General features: G+C 38.2%; 1 protein-coding gene across 1 annotated transcript in view; it reads right to left on the reverse strand.

Moving 5' to 3' along the window:
- The window catches only part of RORB (RAR related orphan receptor B), a 41470-nt gene extending 28107 nt beyond the window's left edge, over window positions 1-13363 (reverse strand). Inside the window, exons 1-3 of the mRNA XM_088536439.1 lie at window positions 13264-13363; window positions 9489-9630; window positions 6322-6723 (exon numbers count right to left, since the gene is read on the reverse strand). Of these exons, the coding sequence (XP_088392565.1) occupies window positions 6322-6723; window positions 9489-9501 (415 nt within the window). The 5' untranslated portion in view covers window positions 9502-9630; window positions 13264-13363. The remainder of the gene's footprint in view (window positions 1-6321; window positions 6724-9488; window positions 9631-13263) is intronic.
- Between the last annotated feature and the right edge of the window lie 4259 nt (window positions 13364-17622).

Here is a 17622-nt window from a genome sequence, read left to right on the forward strand (position 1 = left end):
TCCCTTTTTAATTCATTTGTAAAACAGGCTGAAAAAAGGAACAGTCCAAAAGAACACAGAAATGTCCCCTATTCGGATACGTCCCAAATTTCAGATAAAGAATGTCAATGATTTTACTAATTTAAATATATAATCCAGCTGCTTGTTTTATTCAAATATTCATAACCACAACTTGGATAGGATCTCGTAGTCTTGGGTGCTGCAGAAAACACATTTTCAGTGGCAAATTTCTGTTCCCCAAAACACGCATCATACACCAAAAGTAATCAAACCTTTCCTGACTGTAAGTAGCTCTCCAATTGTATTCTTACTTGCAACACTTAATCCTGCAATAAACATAAAACGCGATATTTTAAATGCCATTTTTAGCAATGTCTATAGTGCATAGTCTGTAGCCTGATCAAATTCCAATTAGGAACTCTGCCAACGGTTGTCACTGGTAACATTATTGTGACTTTATTAGTCAGCCTGCATTTGACATAAAAATTGACTTAATTGAAAGAGAAGTTGAATCCCTTTCAGAAATATCCAAAAAGCTTTAGAATTTGCAGGAAAACCAAGGCTAAACTATAATTTTAGTCTATCTATCTTCTGCAATTTCAAATAGTTTTAGATTAATTGCTGGATTGCCCACACTTGAACTAGGTTTAGTTAAAAAGGCACATTGTATCCTGCTTATTGAACTGCTGTAATTTGTGTTAAGTCTACTCAAGGAGGACTGCCAGAATCAACATGAGTCTGATCCAAAGCCCACTGCAGTTTGTGGGAGTCAGTGGGTGCTCAGTGGTTTGAAAATCACAAGGTGAAAAATCTGGTGCTTAAATATAGAACCTTCCAGAACACATTCTTTATTTTCTGTGTCTGCACCAAGAGTTAGAAGACAGACCATGCCCTTCTTGAGTCTCCTTAAGTCAGCAAGTGCTAAAATATGCACTTAGTACAACAACATAATCAGTTATTTATGAATATTTTGATCTTTTAAACTATTGGGCCCTCAACATAAACTCAGTAAAGCCATTATGTAAATTAGCAATTAGGATGGTTTTGATCTGTAAATTTTCATTTGTAAATATATAAATTTACAAACATAGAAGGATTATTAGTTTGGAAGGGAGAAAAAGATAAAACTATAACATTTTACAAAATTTCAAAAAAAAAAATTTTTACAGCATTACTGCCAAATTATATGGCAATTTTTGGGGGTAAAGATAGCATTTATTTCTAAATAAGTGATGAAGAAATTGAAGTCTACACTTATTAAAAAAAAAAAAAAGTTCACTTTGACATTAATTCAGCTAGGATGCTTCAGTATCACAATGATTTAATTTCATCCTATACTTGTATGCCCGTTTTTGATGAAGTTGAAATATTTTCTGACTGAAGAAAGCTGTCAAATTGGTTTTAAATCTTGTCACTCTCTGCTCTTTTCTTGAGTGTATGAAAAGGGGAAAGAATTAATTAATTAGTTAAAAAATACCAGGAGAATGGGCCTAAGTTATGTCAGATGAACTGATAAGAGCACAGAACTGAAATATTAATATATGCTGATTGTTACCTCTAAATAGGTAATGATGTTAAGAAATATATCCTAAGGGTGTCTACACATGAATACACATGCTGCACATTTTTAAGTGCTCACCAGATGGCAACATTGCTCCACTAAAATACAACTATAGGGCTTTTTTCCTAGGTGCACACACCTGAACCGCAAAATTTGACTCTCACCTTTGCAGGAGGGATAATAAAACACGTCTCAGAAAAAAAAAAGGAAAAGAGGCAAGGAAACATGATTAATGCAGGACTTATGTCATGGAGCTCTCAGTTCTGCTGTATTGTGTGGTGTGCCACAGCACTGGAAAGAATTTGCAGGAAAAAGAGAACATGAACATAGCAGGTCTTACTGTCACCTGAGGTCTGGATTTTAATTTAGAGCGGTTCAGTGCAATCTGAGTCATCTAGTTTCTGCAATTCCCCTTCACATAGCATCTGAATGACCAGCGTAAGCTGTCTATTAAAACTGGATTTGGCATTGAGAACAAAGCATAGAGAGGAAGAACTGAGTTCAAGAAACAAAAAGTGTATATATGTAAATATGTACTTTGAGAATTGATTTTGCAAGGCATGCCAGCATGGCACAGCTTCCTTCCCAGGAGGCCTGTGTCTGGCTGGGCTTGTTGCATGCACGGAGCAGGGTGCTGAGGATATCCCTGAATGGGACAGGTAAAGAGGAGCATTCTTCTGAAGTTAACGTGAATTTCTGCTAAAAGGCGGAAGGTGTGAGGCTGCTTTCAAATACATCCTCAGCAAAAGAGCAGAGAGTGTTTCCACAGTAGGACCTCCCCACGGCGGAGACACTGAATGATCTCTGTGCTGAGCTCCGTCTTGAACATTAGTGCAGTGAGGAAAAAAGAGCAAATATCTTCGCGGCACATAAGCTGTTCACAGAAGGACCCGAGATGGATGTATGAACCCAGCTAAATTAAAGATTACGGGTGCACAGGAGGTTATTTGCAGTTTTCCAGCGGGGCTTTTCTTTGGCATACCCATCCTAAGCCAATCTTTAAAACATTTTGCAGGTTTTGCCTCTCTGTCATTTTCCAGGCAAAGACAGAGTCAGGAGGGCTGTGTTTCACAGGGATTTGGTGAGCAGGACACATGATTTCTTCCCCAGTCTCCTCACCATGGAGCTGCCCGAGGGAGCAGCCATGCAGGGTCAGAAGAGGCTGGGGATAGGTGGGATGAAGCCCAAGGATGGCAATTTTTCCATCTAATTTTCAGTTTGGGTAAAAACTTTTAAGCACTTCAAGCCTTTGGGTGCCTCTTGCTTCAAATAATGCTAACATAGTTCTCCCTGAATCAGACTGTTTCCTCCACAACAGCATCCACTAATATTTTTTTTATCATCTTTACAAAATCATGAACTGGTATCTCAGCTGCAATCAAGCCAGGGAAACCTTTCAGTTGGATCAGAATCCGAGCCACACATCTCATGGGAGAAATAGGATGCATAGCTCATTGACGGCAAATATTATGCACATATATTGAAAGGAGATGGCCTTTTAATTTGACAAATTTCTAAAAATAAGCCTTTAATACCTGCTAATTTAAAACCACGCTGGGGAGCAAGTGCTGGTGTCCTTCTGCGGGGGTCAGGAAGCAGAAATCCCTTTACCTGCAGCGCTGCCGCGTGCTGGCTGACCTCTGCAGCTCTCCCTGCGAGCAGGAAAGCGAGCGCAGAAGCAGCAAAACTCCCCAGCAAAAGGAAGGGCAGCTACCCCACAGCCCGAGCTGCCAGAGAGACAACAGGGATCTTCTGCCTTCCCAGTGAGGAGAGACCAGGCCACGCTCTGGCACCATGAGAATTAAGTGAGAAACTTGCTCCTGTGCATGGGAGATGCTGCCTCTTACTTTATCATGCTCCTCCATCCGGCTCGTCATCAGCTGCACTTGCCCACGAGCAAGAATGCACCAGCTCTAAACACACTGAAGGGTTCTCTATGTAACTTAAAATTGTCAATACCTACCCTTATTGCTCGGTATGTTATTACCATTATGATGGTAAGCACACAAGTCAGGAAAAGCTGTATTTTGCCCTCTGTGCTGTTCTAATAACACACATTGAAACATCTACTGTGTGAAAGTTTTAAAGTTTTTTGAATTCCTAAGAGGAGCAGTTTAACTTCCACCACAAAGTCTAATGCAGATTTTGAAGAAGAAAATACTATTTTGAAGAAACGCTATTTTGAAGAATTCGTTTTTTCATTGAAATTAAAATAATATAACTTAAAAAATGACCTACGTATGCATGCCTGACCAATTCAATTACTTTTTAGGGGGAATGAGAAAATTAACTTGTGCAGAAAAGAACACAAATGCTGTGTAAATTATTTGACAGACTATGTCAGAAAATACTGGATCTATAATGGACAGAGAAATAAAATCTTGGGATTTTGGGGAGAATCTTACTGTTGGATAGCAAGCAAAAAGTAAATACTAAAGTAATTTATGCAACTGCAGCAAGTTGTTTAGTCAGGTGCAGCAGGGACCTTTGTTAGGACTTGCTTTACAAGCATTTAACGTTTTCATTAATAATGTGGAAGAGATGATTCACAGCATATTAAATAAATGAACAGATGATTCTAAATTGAGAGAAGTCACAAATATTAGTGAAGACTGAGGCATAATGTAACAGGACCAAAAAGATTAGAAAAGTGAGTATGAAAGAGATAATGAGATTCAAACCTGGAAAAGTGCAGCTTGAGATATCTTAATAAAGTTAACCCTATGCAGGAAAACTGTAAGTGAGAAACAAGCAAGGTAACAATGCTGTAAGAGTAAACAGCTAATTGGATATTGATTGGCAAATAAAGCAGAAGCCATGAAGACTGCTTTGATTTGGCCTGCCTGTGGAGAAATCATCATGTCTTCGAAAGGCTAACAGCAACTCTTAGTAGCTCAAAGGTGGAAGGAATTTCAAGCATGTGTTCATATTAAGATCAAAATCAAAACAAAAAAAAATGAAACTGAAGAATATAAATATTAGGGAAGAGCAATGCCTGGAGATGTCCACCACCATAAGATCTACTAGAAAGTCTCCAATGAGAAGAAGATCTAACATGAGTTGGAATATCTAAAACCAGGGCTCAGTTCATTACTAGGTGAGACAGTATAAAGAAATTTTTATCTGTGCACAAGGACTGATGCAGTACAGTTTTTCCATCCCATGTTTCACCTAACAGTTTAGGCAGATGACTTCTACTTAACATGAGTTGAATGTATTCCTAAATCTCACTGGACTGAGTAGGATGCAATGCTACAGTTAAATTTAAGCACATTGCTATAAGAAATCAATGCATGCAAGTGCTTTTGAGTTTTCCTGTTTTGACTTGGAGACTGCAGTTTTAAAAAAGATCCTGCAATCCAGTGCAGCATTAAGAGGCTGTTTGTTTTTAAACACTGAAAATAACATTAACTGTGCACTGATCCCAATATTTTATGGCACTTCTCATCCATGTTTTTCAGTTATATCGGTTGATCTGTTATGCTACCTTATCTCTCACTAATATCCTTACCTTTCTGTTGCAGGCATCATAAATGACATAGAAGAGAATCTGGGTAGAATCTTAGCAATTTAGGAGCCTAGGTCAAATTTTCCCATAACTGTGCATAAATCCAAATTCACAGACTGTCTAAACTGTCACCTCCTGCCAGGGTCCTCAGATTGTCCAAATGCATACATGCATTTACGCTTACTGACCTCTTCTTTTTTTTTGCGTAAACAGGGCCGCATGACCAAGCCAGAATCTGTCTGCAACATGACGTTAATTCATTTGTTATGTGTGCTATTGAGCAACATTTTTTTTCTTAACTTCTTGTTCTTTTTTTTTTTTTTAATTAAACTGAATTAGAGAAGTATTACCCTTTAATTATATTTCTAACCACAACTGACTCAGCATTCATCACTTGCTGAGGTGGGAAGTACCTAATTAGGATGCCAGCCTTCTTTGATGTTTCTTCTTCACAACAGAAAGCACCACTTCCAGTTAGGTTGGAGCAGTAGTGCTAGAGCCATTAGCTGAGCAAAAAATCTTCCCTAGAGAATGATCTCTAACTGGCCTTTCAAGCTCTCACATCTCACAGAGAGGTTTCTTTCCTGCTTTTCAAGGAAGAAATCACACCACAGATGCCTGAGATGGTTCTCCAAGGCATTCTAGCCTTTGAGCAGGGCTACATAACTGTGTTCACCTCCACCTTTTTTGTGCCTCTCATGAGATCAGAAAACTTACTCCGAAAGTACTCTCATGCACAGAGTTAGGGAGGTTGGTGCTTTCCACAATAAATAGACCAGAATGAGCTGCCAGGGGAGTTCTAGGTGTTGATAAGAATAGGAGAGGCTGGTTGAAGAGATCATTTATCTGTCCTAATAATGAACTCATTTGAAACAAGCTCCCCACTGCTAATTATCACTTGGTTCTGATTGATTCATCACCTGCTTTGGTACTCCTATTTCATAAACAACACATGAAGTGCTGGGCTTAAGAAATTGAATAATTTGCAGATTTTGATTAACAAAAAAATCACAAGAAAAGCTAGCCTGGCCTGTGAATTACCTCTATACTATACTAATTAGTGCCACACTGCTTTTCTTTTGTGCCTCTGTGTGTTGGTTAAACGTACATATCTATGTGCATATTTAATTAGTGCACAGTGGCATATAGAATGCCTGTATAATATTGTAATAAAGATGATCAAGTAACCTAATTTATATATACCCATTACGAGCTGCAAATTGAACATCAGAGGAATAGGAAAAGGCCTTACCTATTTCAGTCATGGATATCCCCGGAGCTAATTGCCCATTGTTGAAAGAGCTATAGGTAAACAAGTTTGGTACAGAAGTGAGGTCATAGATAGGTTCCTGCTTTATCTGTTTGATTCCAGTCATGTCTAACCCGGATTGATCCGGGGAAGGCTGAGCAGAATCCACATTGTAATAACCCTCAGACTTTGGCAGGTCGATGACGTGCCCGTTGGAGTAAGTGCCGCCGGTCTCGTTATTCAGGTTGCTCAAGCCATTGCTGATGCTGTTGCTGTAGACCCTGGCCAGGGCTTCAGCCTCGCTGCTCTGCTGCTGACGCTGCTCCTGCAAGCGCTGCTGGTGCTTCTGCACTTCAGCATACAGGCTATCCCTCTGCTTTTTGGACATTCTTCCAAATTTCACAGCTGAAAGGCAAAACACAATGCAAAGCATTATTCTCTCTCTCTTTTTAACCTCTATTAATTCCCCATGCTCTCACCGCTCTTCTGATATTTACTTTTAATACTGCTTTTGCTGCAGAAATGTATCTTTTTCTATGGAAGAGAGGATGCATAGTTTACACACAGGTATCTAACAAAAGGAAAGGTATTGAGTGCTTGGATTTACAAGGTGACAACAACTCCTTTCTATCAGGAGGGGCCCCAGTCAAGTAACTTGCAACTTATGATGAGTGCTAAAAAGTCCCTGCATCTTTTCTGTTCTCTCTGTGTCACCAAACAACAACCCGGAGCTATACGAAATGTGCAGTCTTTAGATTCATATCCTATGTGATTTATCAACTTTCCACAAACTCTTAAACTGTTCACTAATTGGATTAGTACTCTGGATGAAAACAGGCCCTAGAGCTGTATTATCGCATCCATTCAATGGGGTGTTATCTTCGCACTTTTTTTATTTTTTTAATGTTACAGGTTAGAGTGAGAACATGTAGGAAAATAAGAGATGTGAAGATGTGAAGGTAAACAACACAAATGAATGTCATCCACAGAGGCAAGACTCGGAGATTTACACAATCAATTTACATAATTTCTGAGCACAAAATCCGTGCGTTCCTCTTATGAGAGAGGGCAGAAAATGTCAAGATTGCAAACCCTTCCCTCCAAAAATGGTTCATTACATCAGCAGTGAAATTTTCAAAAACAATAGGTTTAACTGCCACAGAATTCTTGGGAGTGAATCTACAGCCTAAATATATAGTGGGTCACATGAAATTATTATTTTTTCTCCCAGTGTGTCTTTAAATTCTGTCTTTCTATTGGACTAGGCCTTGAGATCTCAAAGGAGAGATAGCTTATCATGCTTTAGAACAAGTTAGATCCTCCAGTATCTAGAAGAGTTTATCAGAACACGGATAACAGGAGTTTCTCTATGAAATATAGTTACAAAAAGAACAGGAATAGTCATTTTTATATACTAGACGGAGTATCAAAAGGGAGTATAAAATCATAAGGGAGAACGGATGCCCTTCGTTTTGTTGCAGTGCTTCATTCTAACAACTCTGTTTTCTTGTATCGATCACAACTTACAGCTCCCTTCACACAGGCTGTGAGTTACCTTATGCAAACGTACAGGCTGCCTCTGGAGTCTGTCCTCAATTCATTTCACACTCCTATGGACATTACACAATGACTTTATTTTGAAAAATTCAACTGAATATTTTCTTTAATTTTAGGGCCTCAGTAATAAAAATAAACACCCACTGTTTATTCTCATCATATATTCACTAATTGGATTCTCCAGCTGCTGTCAATTAGCATCCTGCCTCCACATGATAAAAATGAAGCTGTTATATGGCTGAGAGGTAAAATTCCTGTTCAACTTCTCTGTTAAAAAAAAATCCACAAAGGCCATCTTAAACATGCAAGAGTCCTCAATACGGTTAAGTACCAGCACCTTACATAAACGATGAGAGAAAAAGGAGATGTTGTCATAAGAATCATTCTTTGTGTGCAGGCAGCAGTCCCTGAATTACAGGTTGGGAAGACAGCACTGTCAGTCACATAAAAACATCCCAGTGATACCTCAAGTCTTTGGGAGATATAACTTCTAGGGAGAAAGCACATCATGCTGATGAATTACTGAAATTTTACTACTTTAATCTCCTTTGGGCAGGAGCAGGGGCCTATGCTGCACAATAGGACCTAGACTGCAAAAGCCTCCCAAACCAAAGAGACTTAGCATAGGTTTACAAAAAAAATGAAAGAAATATGGGAAATACTGAGCTGGAAAGACCTATTGGAAGTCAAATTCTCAGAAAGGTTTATGAACTGTGAAGCATCTAATGAAAAAATATTCATATGTTTTATGTAACTTATCCCTCAATGAACATTAATTTACAATGAAACATTTTGTGTATACTAAGACAGAATGTCACTAAAAGGAAATCCAAATTAATATAACCTGCCTCCAAAAGAATGACATTTTGGCCTGCTATTTGGTGAGAATTTAAAACTTTGCTGTGATCTGGAAGCCACCTGCCTTAGCAGTGGTGCTTGGGGCAGGTATGACATAGGCAGCTTTGCTCCAGCTTTGCATGGCATTGCCATGGTGCCCTGCTGGCTCATGTTTGTAGCCTGCTGAAAATGGGTCTGAGCTGTCCCATGACCAACGGGTCCCACCTTTCTTTACACCATGGAGCCTCCTCCAAAGTTTCATATGGTATAGATCTCATTTTCAATTTTATAGACCTACACAGGGGCAGCGCAAAACGTTGGTTAAAAAAAGTCTCCCCTATAATGCAAATTGTTCAGCCAAATGCTTTGAATAAAACAAACAAAAACCCTAATATGATCTCACAGACCTTTGGAGATTTTGAGGAAAAGGACACATTCATACATCAATATTTAATGTCATTAATATGAGAGTTGGTCTAAACTGCAGTATGAATCTGTCTCTCCAGGAGTGACCCTGTTGTGCTTTTAATCAGAAAAACATGTTTCACTCCTGACTCTTTCTAACCCAGGCTCACACTGCCCTCCGTTTTGCAGTTCTCCCCACCCCTACCATAAAAACACACTCCTTTTCTTCACTGAACAGTAAGCCTCTGCCTTGCAGCATGCATAAGGGTCCCTCTCCTTGCTCTCCTTGCAGAAGTCTGCAGGGACGTCCAGCAAGGCAGCAGCGAGGAGTTTCAAAGGATTGAAGCGCGAAGCAGGGATCTGATCCGTACCATCTCGAGACATTCCGAGGGCAAGACACTTCTGCAAACGGCAGTGTTGGCATCGGTTTCTGTTGGTTCTGTCAATTAAACAGTTTCTCTGCCTTGGGCAGGAGTAAGAGGCGTTGTTCTGCTGACTCCGCCGAAAGAATCCCTAGGGACCGGGAGAGAGAACGGAGAGAAGAGTTACCACGCGCAGATATGCGCACACACACAGAGCCGTGTAAATGGCTCCAGTAAAAATGCATTTTCATTCATGTCCCAGCTTTTCAGATGCTCTAGTTTTGCCTTGAATGACGAAACTAAAGAACATCCTCTACTAGCTAGAAGATTTGTGTATTATCCTGTAAGGAATATAATTATTACTTTGTTAAAAGGCAAGAAATAGTTACAAAATACACTCCTATATGAACTACCATGTACCCTCTAATGATTTCTCCTAACAGAGAACAAACACATTTGCAAACAGATAACAAAAGTAATCATTCTCACTTTTTACTTTCTTTAAGGAAAGAGACTGGCAAAACCAATGCAAATAAAAACAAGCATTTTTACTAGTGTTGAAAGACGAAGACTGCTGCTTAGTTTAACCTGTCAAATGTTGATCTTATCTAAAGAGACACTTTAGGAGTGAAAAGTAATTCAAATTCAAGCATGCACAAAAGCGCTGGGGATTAATGACTGTATCAGGTAAAGCTCACATGCAAAGGAGAAAGTAACACCTTTAAACCCTAGCATGAGAAAGTAATGACATTTTCTATGCCCACAGAATATAGCATTATTTGTTTTACATATTTAGAATCTAGTAGGTAAAATGTGTTTTCTTGTGAGAGGTGTTAATAATAAGACATGGAAGTTGCAAAGGCTGTGTGTCTGTGGGGAATGACAGTGGGGAAAGGAGCAGGCTACACTGTAACAAGGCTCAATTCACCTTCAAAAGGTGAAGGGTTGCTCAAGTGCTAGTGAACTGCATGATGATAGCATGGGCGTCAAGAGTGATGGAGAGGGCTAAAGACACTGACGTTGCTAGTGCATGAGGTCAAGAACAAAGAGATTCACTGCATCCTCTCTATGTCGGGTTTATCAATGACTATAATATAGCTAAGAATTAATTTAAGTTGCATTATATGCACTCTGGGAAATAGGGATATTCTTTAGGGGAACTGTTAGGAAAATCTGATGGTGATTTATCTGATTGTTCTTGACCAAAACTCCCCTGCAGTTGTAGAGGGAGTTTAATTTAAGGCTAAAAGGATACTAATTGTAGAAAATTTAACATCTATTTGCTGAACTTTACAGTCGATCTTGCTTTATATGTAAGTAGGATTTCCAAGTTTAGATTTCAGCAGCTCCTCGGTGAATAAGGATTTGAGAGAAGAAACAAGCTAAATTAAGTTAGAAAAATCTAAATAACACTCTAGCATTGACTATGTCTTATACTAAAGAGTTATTTTCCCTCATTAATATTGATTGAATCTCACAGGAGTTTACCTGTTTATTCTTTGTCCCTGTTAGAAAAAAAAAAATCTATTAATCTGTTAACTTACAATAGGTAATTTTATTTTTCCAAGGAGAATTTTATACTCTTTTACTCTGCTATAAGAACTGAATGTTTTATTACAAGGTGTTGAGCATACTTTACATGATGTTTAGGGGATCTTTAAATAATAATGGCTATATTTACAGAGAATAATTCCCTATGGGCAAGATTGAGGCAATTCATTACTGAGGAGCAAGACATCTCTCCCAATATTCCCAACACTGACAAGAATTCTGTCTGCATCTTGAGCAGTTCTCTTTGTCCATCGTCATCATCCAGGTGCCAACATGACACGCAGGACGGAAACCTTCACGTGTCACCCTTCCAATGTGGACTGTGGCAGAAGCACCGTTTTGGTCAAGGAGCCCAGCACCTTGCCCTTCGCATCCAGCCCACAGCATCAGTGGTGTTTGTGATGTCCCTTCAGCACTTGTCACCCGCATCTGCAGCAGCATCACTAGAGCAGAGATGCTGAACAAAAGGATTTTCCATTGTTAGATGGCGGGTCCTGACCTGGGTGTGCGTTTCTGTACCCTTTCTTCCATGTGTGCTCTTCCTCTTAATTAATTAAGATTTCTAAAGTGTTCTGGTAAAAGGAGCAAGAAATGAGCCATTATTAGCAAATAGTTATTTAATTGTTGGACAATAAGGAGCTGAGTTAGGCTGCTCAAGACAAGGTGTACCTAAAGAGAGACCTTTGACAAACTGAAACACCTCCCATTGAACCTGATGTGAAAATTGACATCTTTTTTTTTTTTTTTTCACAACAAGCTCACAAAACAAGATCACACTAATTGATCTGATACTGCAAAGCTGGCACAAAAACAATAGGGTTAAAATTGCTGTAAGTGGAAGAGGAGCTCTTTATCTCAATAAGCAATCTACATACAGAGCTGAGAGGTATCGTCTCCTCTCCAGGCACACACAAGGGCCGGCATTAACACTAATCACATCTACGGGAGGTTCTACCCCTGACTGCTCTGTGTAGGCTGGCTACAGCAACAAGAAGCTACTTTTCTGCTTAAAGCATTTTTCTCCTGTTGTTTTGGTGCCAATTTTGAAGTATCAGATCAATTAGTCTAATCCTGTTTTGTGTGATTATCATAAAAAATGCTTATTTCCAGTCCAGAAACATGTCAAAATGAGAGATGTTTCATTTGCAATTCTTAGCATTGCAGAAAGGACGATATGATCTTTGACAATTTATTGCTTCTCAATGCATTAGCTTTAAACCTCTCTTTCAAATCTCTATTTCAGGGATGGGTGTATTCAAATTTTAAGAGTTTTCAGATGTTTTAAAATTTTATAAAGCATTGAGGAAATACAGACTTCACATGTCACTCTCCAAAGATGCATCTTCTCTTAAACGTGTCTTTGCATATAGAAGAAATTAGAGGTGCACCCATGTTACCTTTCAAACTTCCCAGTTAAACTCAAAGCTGAAATACTGACATGTGCAGTATAAAAATATGGATTTCCATGAGCAATGAAATAATTCTTGAGATATGCTAACAACAGAGCCTTTTAAAATTGCAAACTGAAGCCTTCCTTCACCTGGTTTAGGGTCTGACTGGAACTGATTTGATTGATCCATGGATGGACTAACATGAAGATACAGGGTGGAGGATGTTTATATCTCTAATTCACAGCAGTTCTCCTATGCTAGAGCTTAAAAGAAGGAAGGATCTTTTTATACTACTCATAATGTGAAGCATTTTTTCCTTTAGAGATTTGAGTTTAGCTTGTGGAAAATACACAGGGGATAAAATACAACCAAATAGACACCTCTTTAAAGATGCGGAACTGAGATACTGCGCCAACTTTTAATGCTGTATCAATTGTATAGGAAACAAGAGGACAAATCAAGCTCTGAAGATAATTTAAGGTAGAACATGTGTGACATATAATATATATAATATTATATATATATAAATATATAAATAAATATATAAAAAATATAGATAAAAATATATAAATATATATTATATTTGCCAGTCTCTGTATCAGCACTTATGCTGCCTCAAATGTGATTAATTCATGTTTCAAACAAGAAGGCAATTCTAAAGACTATTTGATGAAAAAGGAAAGCAACTAGTAAAATTAGACATGAAACACATCTATATCAGCAGCAGGCTTTACAGCCCAAAGCACCCCTTGCTTGAAAGAGTGTCACAGCGTATTATTTTGCACACATATGCCCCAGGCTAATGCAGATGCTGATGACTGTGCTGTATTAAAATCTCATACCTTGCAGCCTTCACATGTGATGACTCCATAGTGTATTCCAGAGGACTTATCTCCACAAATTTTGCATGGTATCACTTCAATTTGTGCTGGAAAAAAAAAAAAAAAAAAAAAAACAACAAAAACCTATTTTGAGTGCCTTATTCTATTTCATTTCTTTCTCCCTCAAATGAAGATCATAAAAATTAGAGTTAATACAGTAGGTAACCTGCTCACTCTCTGTTCACCCAACATAAAATTGTTTCGTATTACTGAATGCTTTGCTTAGAAGAATTTTAATTGCTTCCCATTATGTAGTTCCTACAATTCCCCACAAAACTCTCTTCAACAGTTTAAGCTCTCATGAGTAGAGAGTTTTTCCTCATATTCTTTTGTTTTTACTTGTAAATTTCATCATCATTACTACTAATGACAGCTATTAGGGATCCTAAATAATTATCCAGATTGTTCTTGTTTACGATTTTCAAATATTCATGACTTTACCCTTTATTTTGCTGAGGTAGAATTACATGACATTTTTCAATGCATTTTTTCACAGCATTAAAGATTTCACAGCCTTCAAGTTATGGCTTCAAGAAAGACCAAGATACTAATTCCACTTACAGAAATGGTTTTTAAAATAACTGCTTAAGCAAGGACCGAAAATAGAGACTAAACATTCTGTGCCAATGCTTTGGGATTCTGGGGCTAGACAAATGATTCAGAAAGCAACCAGAGATCCAATGGCAGAATGATGTTTGAATGGGAATATGATCAGATGCTTTTATAAATGAAATGGATAAACAAAATGGTCATTTAATTAATAAAAGGAAAATAGAAGGAAAATATCTCTTTTTTTCTTTCTTTTGACAATATTTGCTTCCATCAGCTGAATTTTGAATTCTGAATATGTTTTTCTTGTCTACCCTGTAAGAGCGCATGCTCTAATATGTAGGGAAAGGTTGTGTCTTATTCAAGGAAGACGAGAAGTGCAAAACCTACTTTCCCTTCCATTCATATTTCTGTGTGAGATGCTGATACCCAAAGAGCATTCCATTTCAAATCTGTGGTCATTTAGAGGGGTCATAAATGCCGGAAAAAAATACTTTAAAATGACTTTAAACATTCTTTTAAGCTAAGAACTAAGCACACTTCTACAATGGATGCTGTGGCAGTATAGTGGCATGATCTGTATTTTGCCCAGTTTCAACCCATAGTTATCATTTATTACTCCTAGTAGAAGAGTATTCTATGAGTAATTTCCCAACTGACATGAGGTGAAGGAACAAATTCAAAGCAGTGTCCTGCAGAGGCACCACACCTGCCCTTGGGAGGTGCAGTGCATCCCCCATACAAAGGCAATGATATAAACTCTGGATTGAGAGTAAAATCCATAAGGTGGCCCCCATTCAAAAATCCATTGGCAGCCCCCATTCTCTGGAAACTCAAGTAACTATTACTCTGCAACACCATATCCCAAAGGAGACAGGGAAAAGTAAGATTCATGGATGTCTGGAAAAACTTCAGCTTGCCAGTGTGAGCTCCATTTCTTGAGATACTATTGCTAATCAAGCATGCTTTCAAGCAAGGTTAGCACTAGTTTAGGAAAGCAAACCAGCTTTTAAATTGGTCGCAATCCAAAATGGTTAGGCTGAATTTCAGATGGAAAAGACTCGAACAAAACTCTCCAATGTCTCTGCACATAAGAAAGTTCATAACCTGAATGTTAGCCTTTCTGGCATGATAACCTCATAAAATCAAGGAAAAATTTCTATAGAAGACAAGCTGCAGTTCCTTGGCAATTTTACCTATGCTATACAGTTTGATCTTGCTAAAAATTTCCCATGCCTCGTCTGCATTGAGGCCATTAAAAGATTTAAATGTACACCACCAGGAGCTAATGTTTGAGAGGCTAGTTCAGCAAATAGCTCACAGATCTGTGCTTGAGAGTCATGTGGAGGGAGGAAGACTGGGCGCTGGGACAACACACTGCTTTCTGCTGGATGTCAGTACAGGAACTACAGCAGGAACACAAGGGGATCCTCAGGAAAAGACAAGCACATGAGGAAAAAAATGCATAGAACATAGAATAATACACAGAAACATAGAAAAATACATAGAACATACTTTTAGTGCAGCTTACTCGCACATACACTGTGTAAATGCGATAGGAACAGAAGCAGAAGAATTATTCTGCAGCCTTCGTGCCACTAAGCATTGTCCTCATCACTGTGAGCAATCAATAATTCCACGTGTGACTTGCAATTATAAGCACTAAAATAAGGGTAAATATTTGCAGATCAAGTCACTAAATGTTAGGGCTTTGCGTTTCAATGAATATGAAATAGATACTGTTGCCCATGACTCATCAGTTAATTCAGACCCTTACTCAAAACTAATCACTGTATAAATCAAATATAGGGTATAATGTAAATATAGGGTCTTTAGCAAACTTCTGCCACAGCTCTTTGGAGAACACACAGAAAAGGCAGAAAATCTCTAGGACACAGAAGAAGTTTGGAAAAGTAAACTCTAGTACTGTCTCCTAGGCATTTCCCTTTGTTCATAAGACAGCAGAACAATTTAAGGATTCGTAACAGAAAACTTGAGTCGTTAATTGTACAGGCCAGATGAAAAAGAAGCCACTGTATTCCCAGAGACATCTTGAATTACTGTAATTAACACCCAGTGTACCAGGTTTCTTTTGCAGATTTAATGATTGTCAGAGGCTACTACACCTTTTTCACATTGCATCTTTGTTCCGCGACCCAGCATTGTATATTGCCTGTCTTTCTCCCTTCTCCTCTTCAATCAACAAGCAGTTTTGGGAACTGCATGTTCTGCCTCTCATTTGGGGTATTATTAAATAAGCAGCTTACTTCTGAACTCCTTACCAGTACAAATGCATCCATTCAGTACTGCTTTCTGAACACTGAAGTGAAAATGGAAAGAACTTAACAGTGGTGTTGCCATAATGGCAAATTTCTGCAGCACGGGAAAAGAACTTATTTTATTTTCATCTAGCAAACACAAGGAAGTGTAAAACAGCAAAACTACTTAGGTCCGCTTTTAAAGTCCTTCCACTTTCCTTCTCACTCATTTAATAATGCAATTCAGAATCATAGCTCTTGACCCTTTTCTATCAATAACACAAATCTCAACTGTCTATTTGCCCAATTTTTCAACAAGTTTCAGTTTTCCTCATCCTCGGGGAGTATCACTCCATAAAACTCTGCAAAACAACCATCATCCTGATATCTAACAGAACAGTAATGTTTGGACACTGGGTGCATTGTAATTACTCAGCTGTGATGACGCGGTTCTTTTATCAATACCATGCATTGTCCCATCTCTCCACTGTATTCACCTCTTATTTTATACTTAAGTGGCGTGTTCTTTGGACTAGTAACTGTCCCTAGGTTTATATGACACCCTGAAAACCAGAATACTGCAACAGAAATGAAGTAATTGCACGTGAATTATAACAATAATATAATTCTCTCTGATCAAAAGGAAGAAGAGTGAAATTCTACCAAAGAGACAAATACAAAAATACAAAATCATGTAGTACATTTGAAATGTACCACTGGGGAAAAAAAAAATCCATCCATGTATTAAATCTATCTTCAAACCAAAGAGTTATTTTCTCAAATGTCACTCCAGGAGGAATAAAAAGGTGTGCTGAACTTTTATTTATTTATTTTTCTAAATCTAGAAAGAATTTACTTACCAAGATAAAATTCATTATTCTAAAACAAGGCAAGCAATAGTCAGGTTTCAAAAATTGCTATACCAGTGAAATTAGAAATAAATCTGGAAAGAGATACAGAGTTTAACTTGTTAAATTCCTCTTGAAACAAAGACAAAAGTCAAAAAGACAGGTAGCATGTCTGTTGTGTACTGGTGAGCATTGCCATATAAAGCCATATGTTGTATGACAAGAAAAAAGCAAAGCGCATGTTTTATGTAATCCTAGTTTAGCATCTGAAGAACTTCATTCAGTGGAGACAGGACTGTAATCTCCCGGACTTGTAGCTTTGGTTCCAAGGGAGGAAAAGTCTCAGGCTTTCAATATTCAGTTTTTGATCAAAAGAGTAGTGTAAAGTATAGTGGCATTAACTTTGAAGGGAAAGTCCTCTCTGATTTGGTGATCCAAAAGGGATTCACCAAGGATAACATCAAGGATGTTACGGACACATTAAGGATAATCAGAGAACCAAGGAGGGGAAAAAATGCATCTCCTCCACCATGCAAGAATTCCCATCACCTTCCCATTGGAGTTATTAAAAAACTGGCAGTAGACTAGCTCTGTTCAGTTTCATGATTATACTCCTAAATCATATCAAATTTAGCATATTTAGCTTTTTAAATTTAGTTACCAGT

Source organism: Tinamus guttatus, unplaced genomic scaffold (assembly GCF_059628265.1).
Source record: "Tinamus guttatus ecotype Peru unplaced genomic scaffold, ASM5962826v1 Tinamus_guttatus_pri_ptg000672l, whole genome shotgun sequence".
NCBI lineage: Eukaryota > Metazoa > Chordata > Aves > Tinamiformes > Tinamidae > Tinamus > Tinamus guttatus.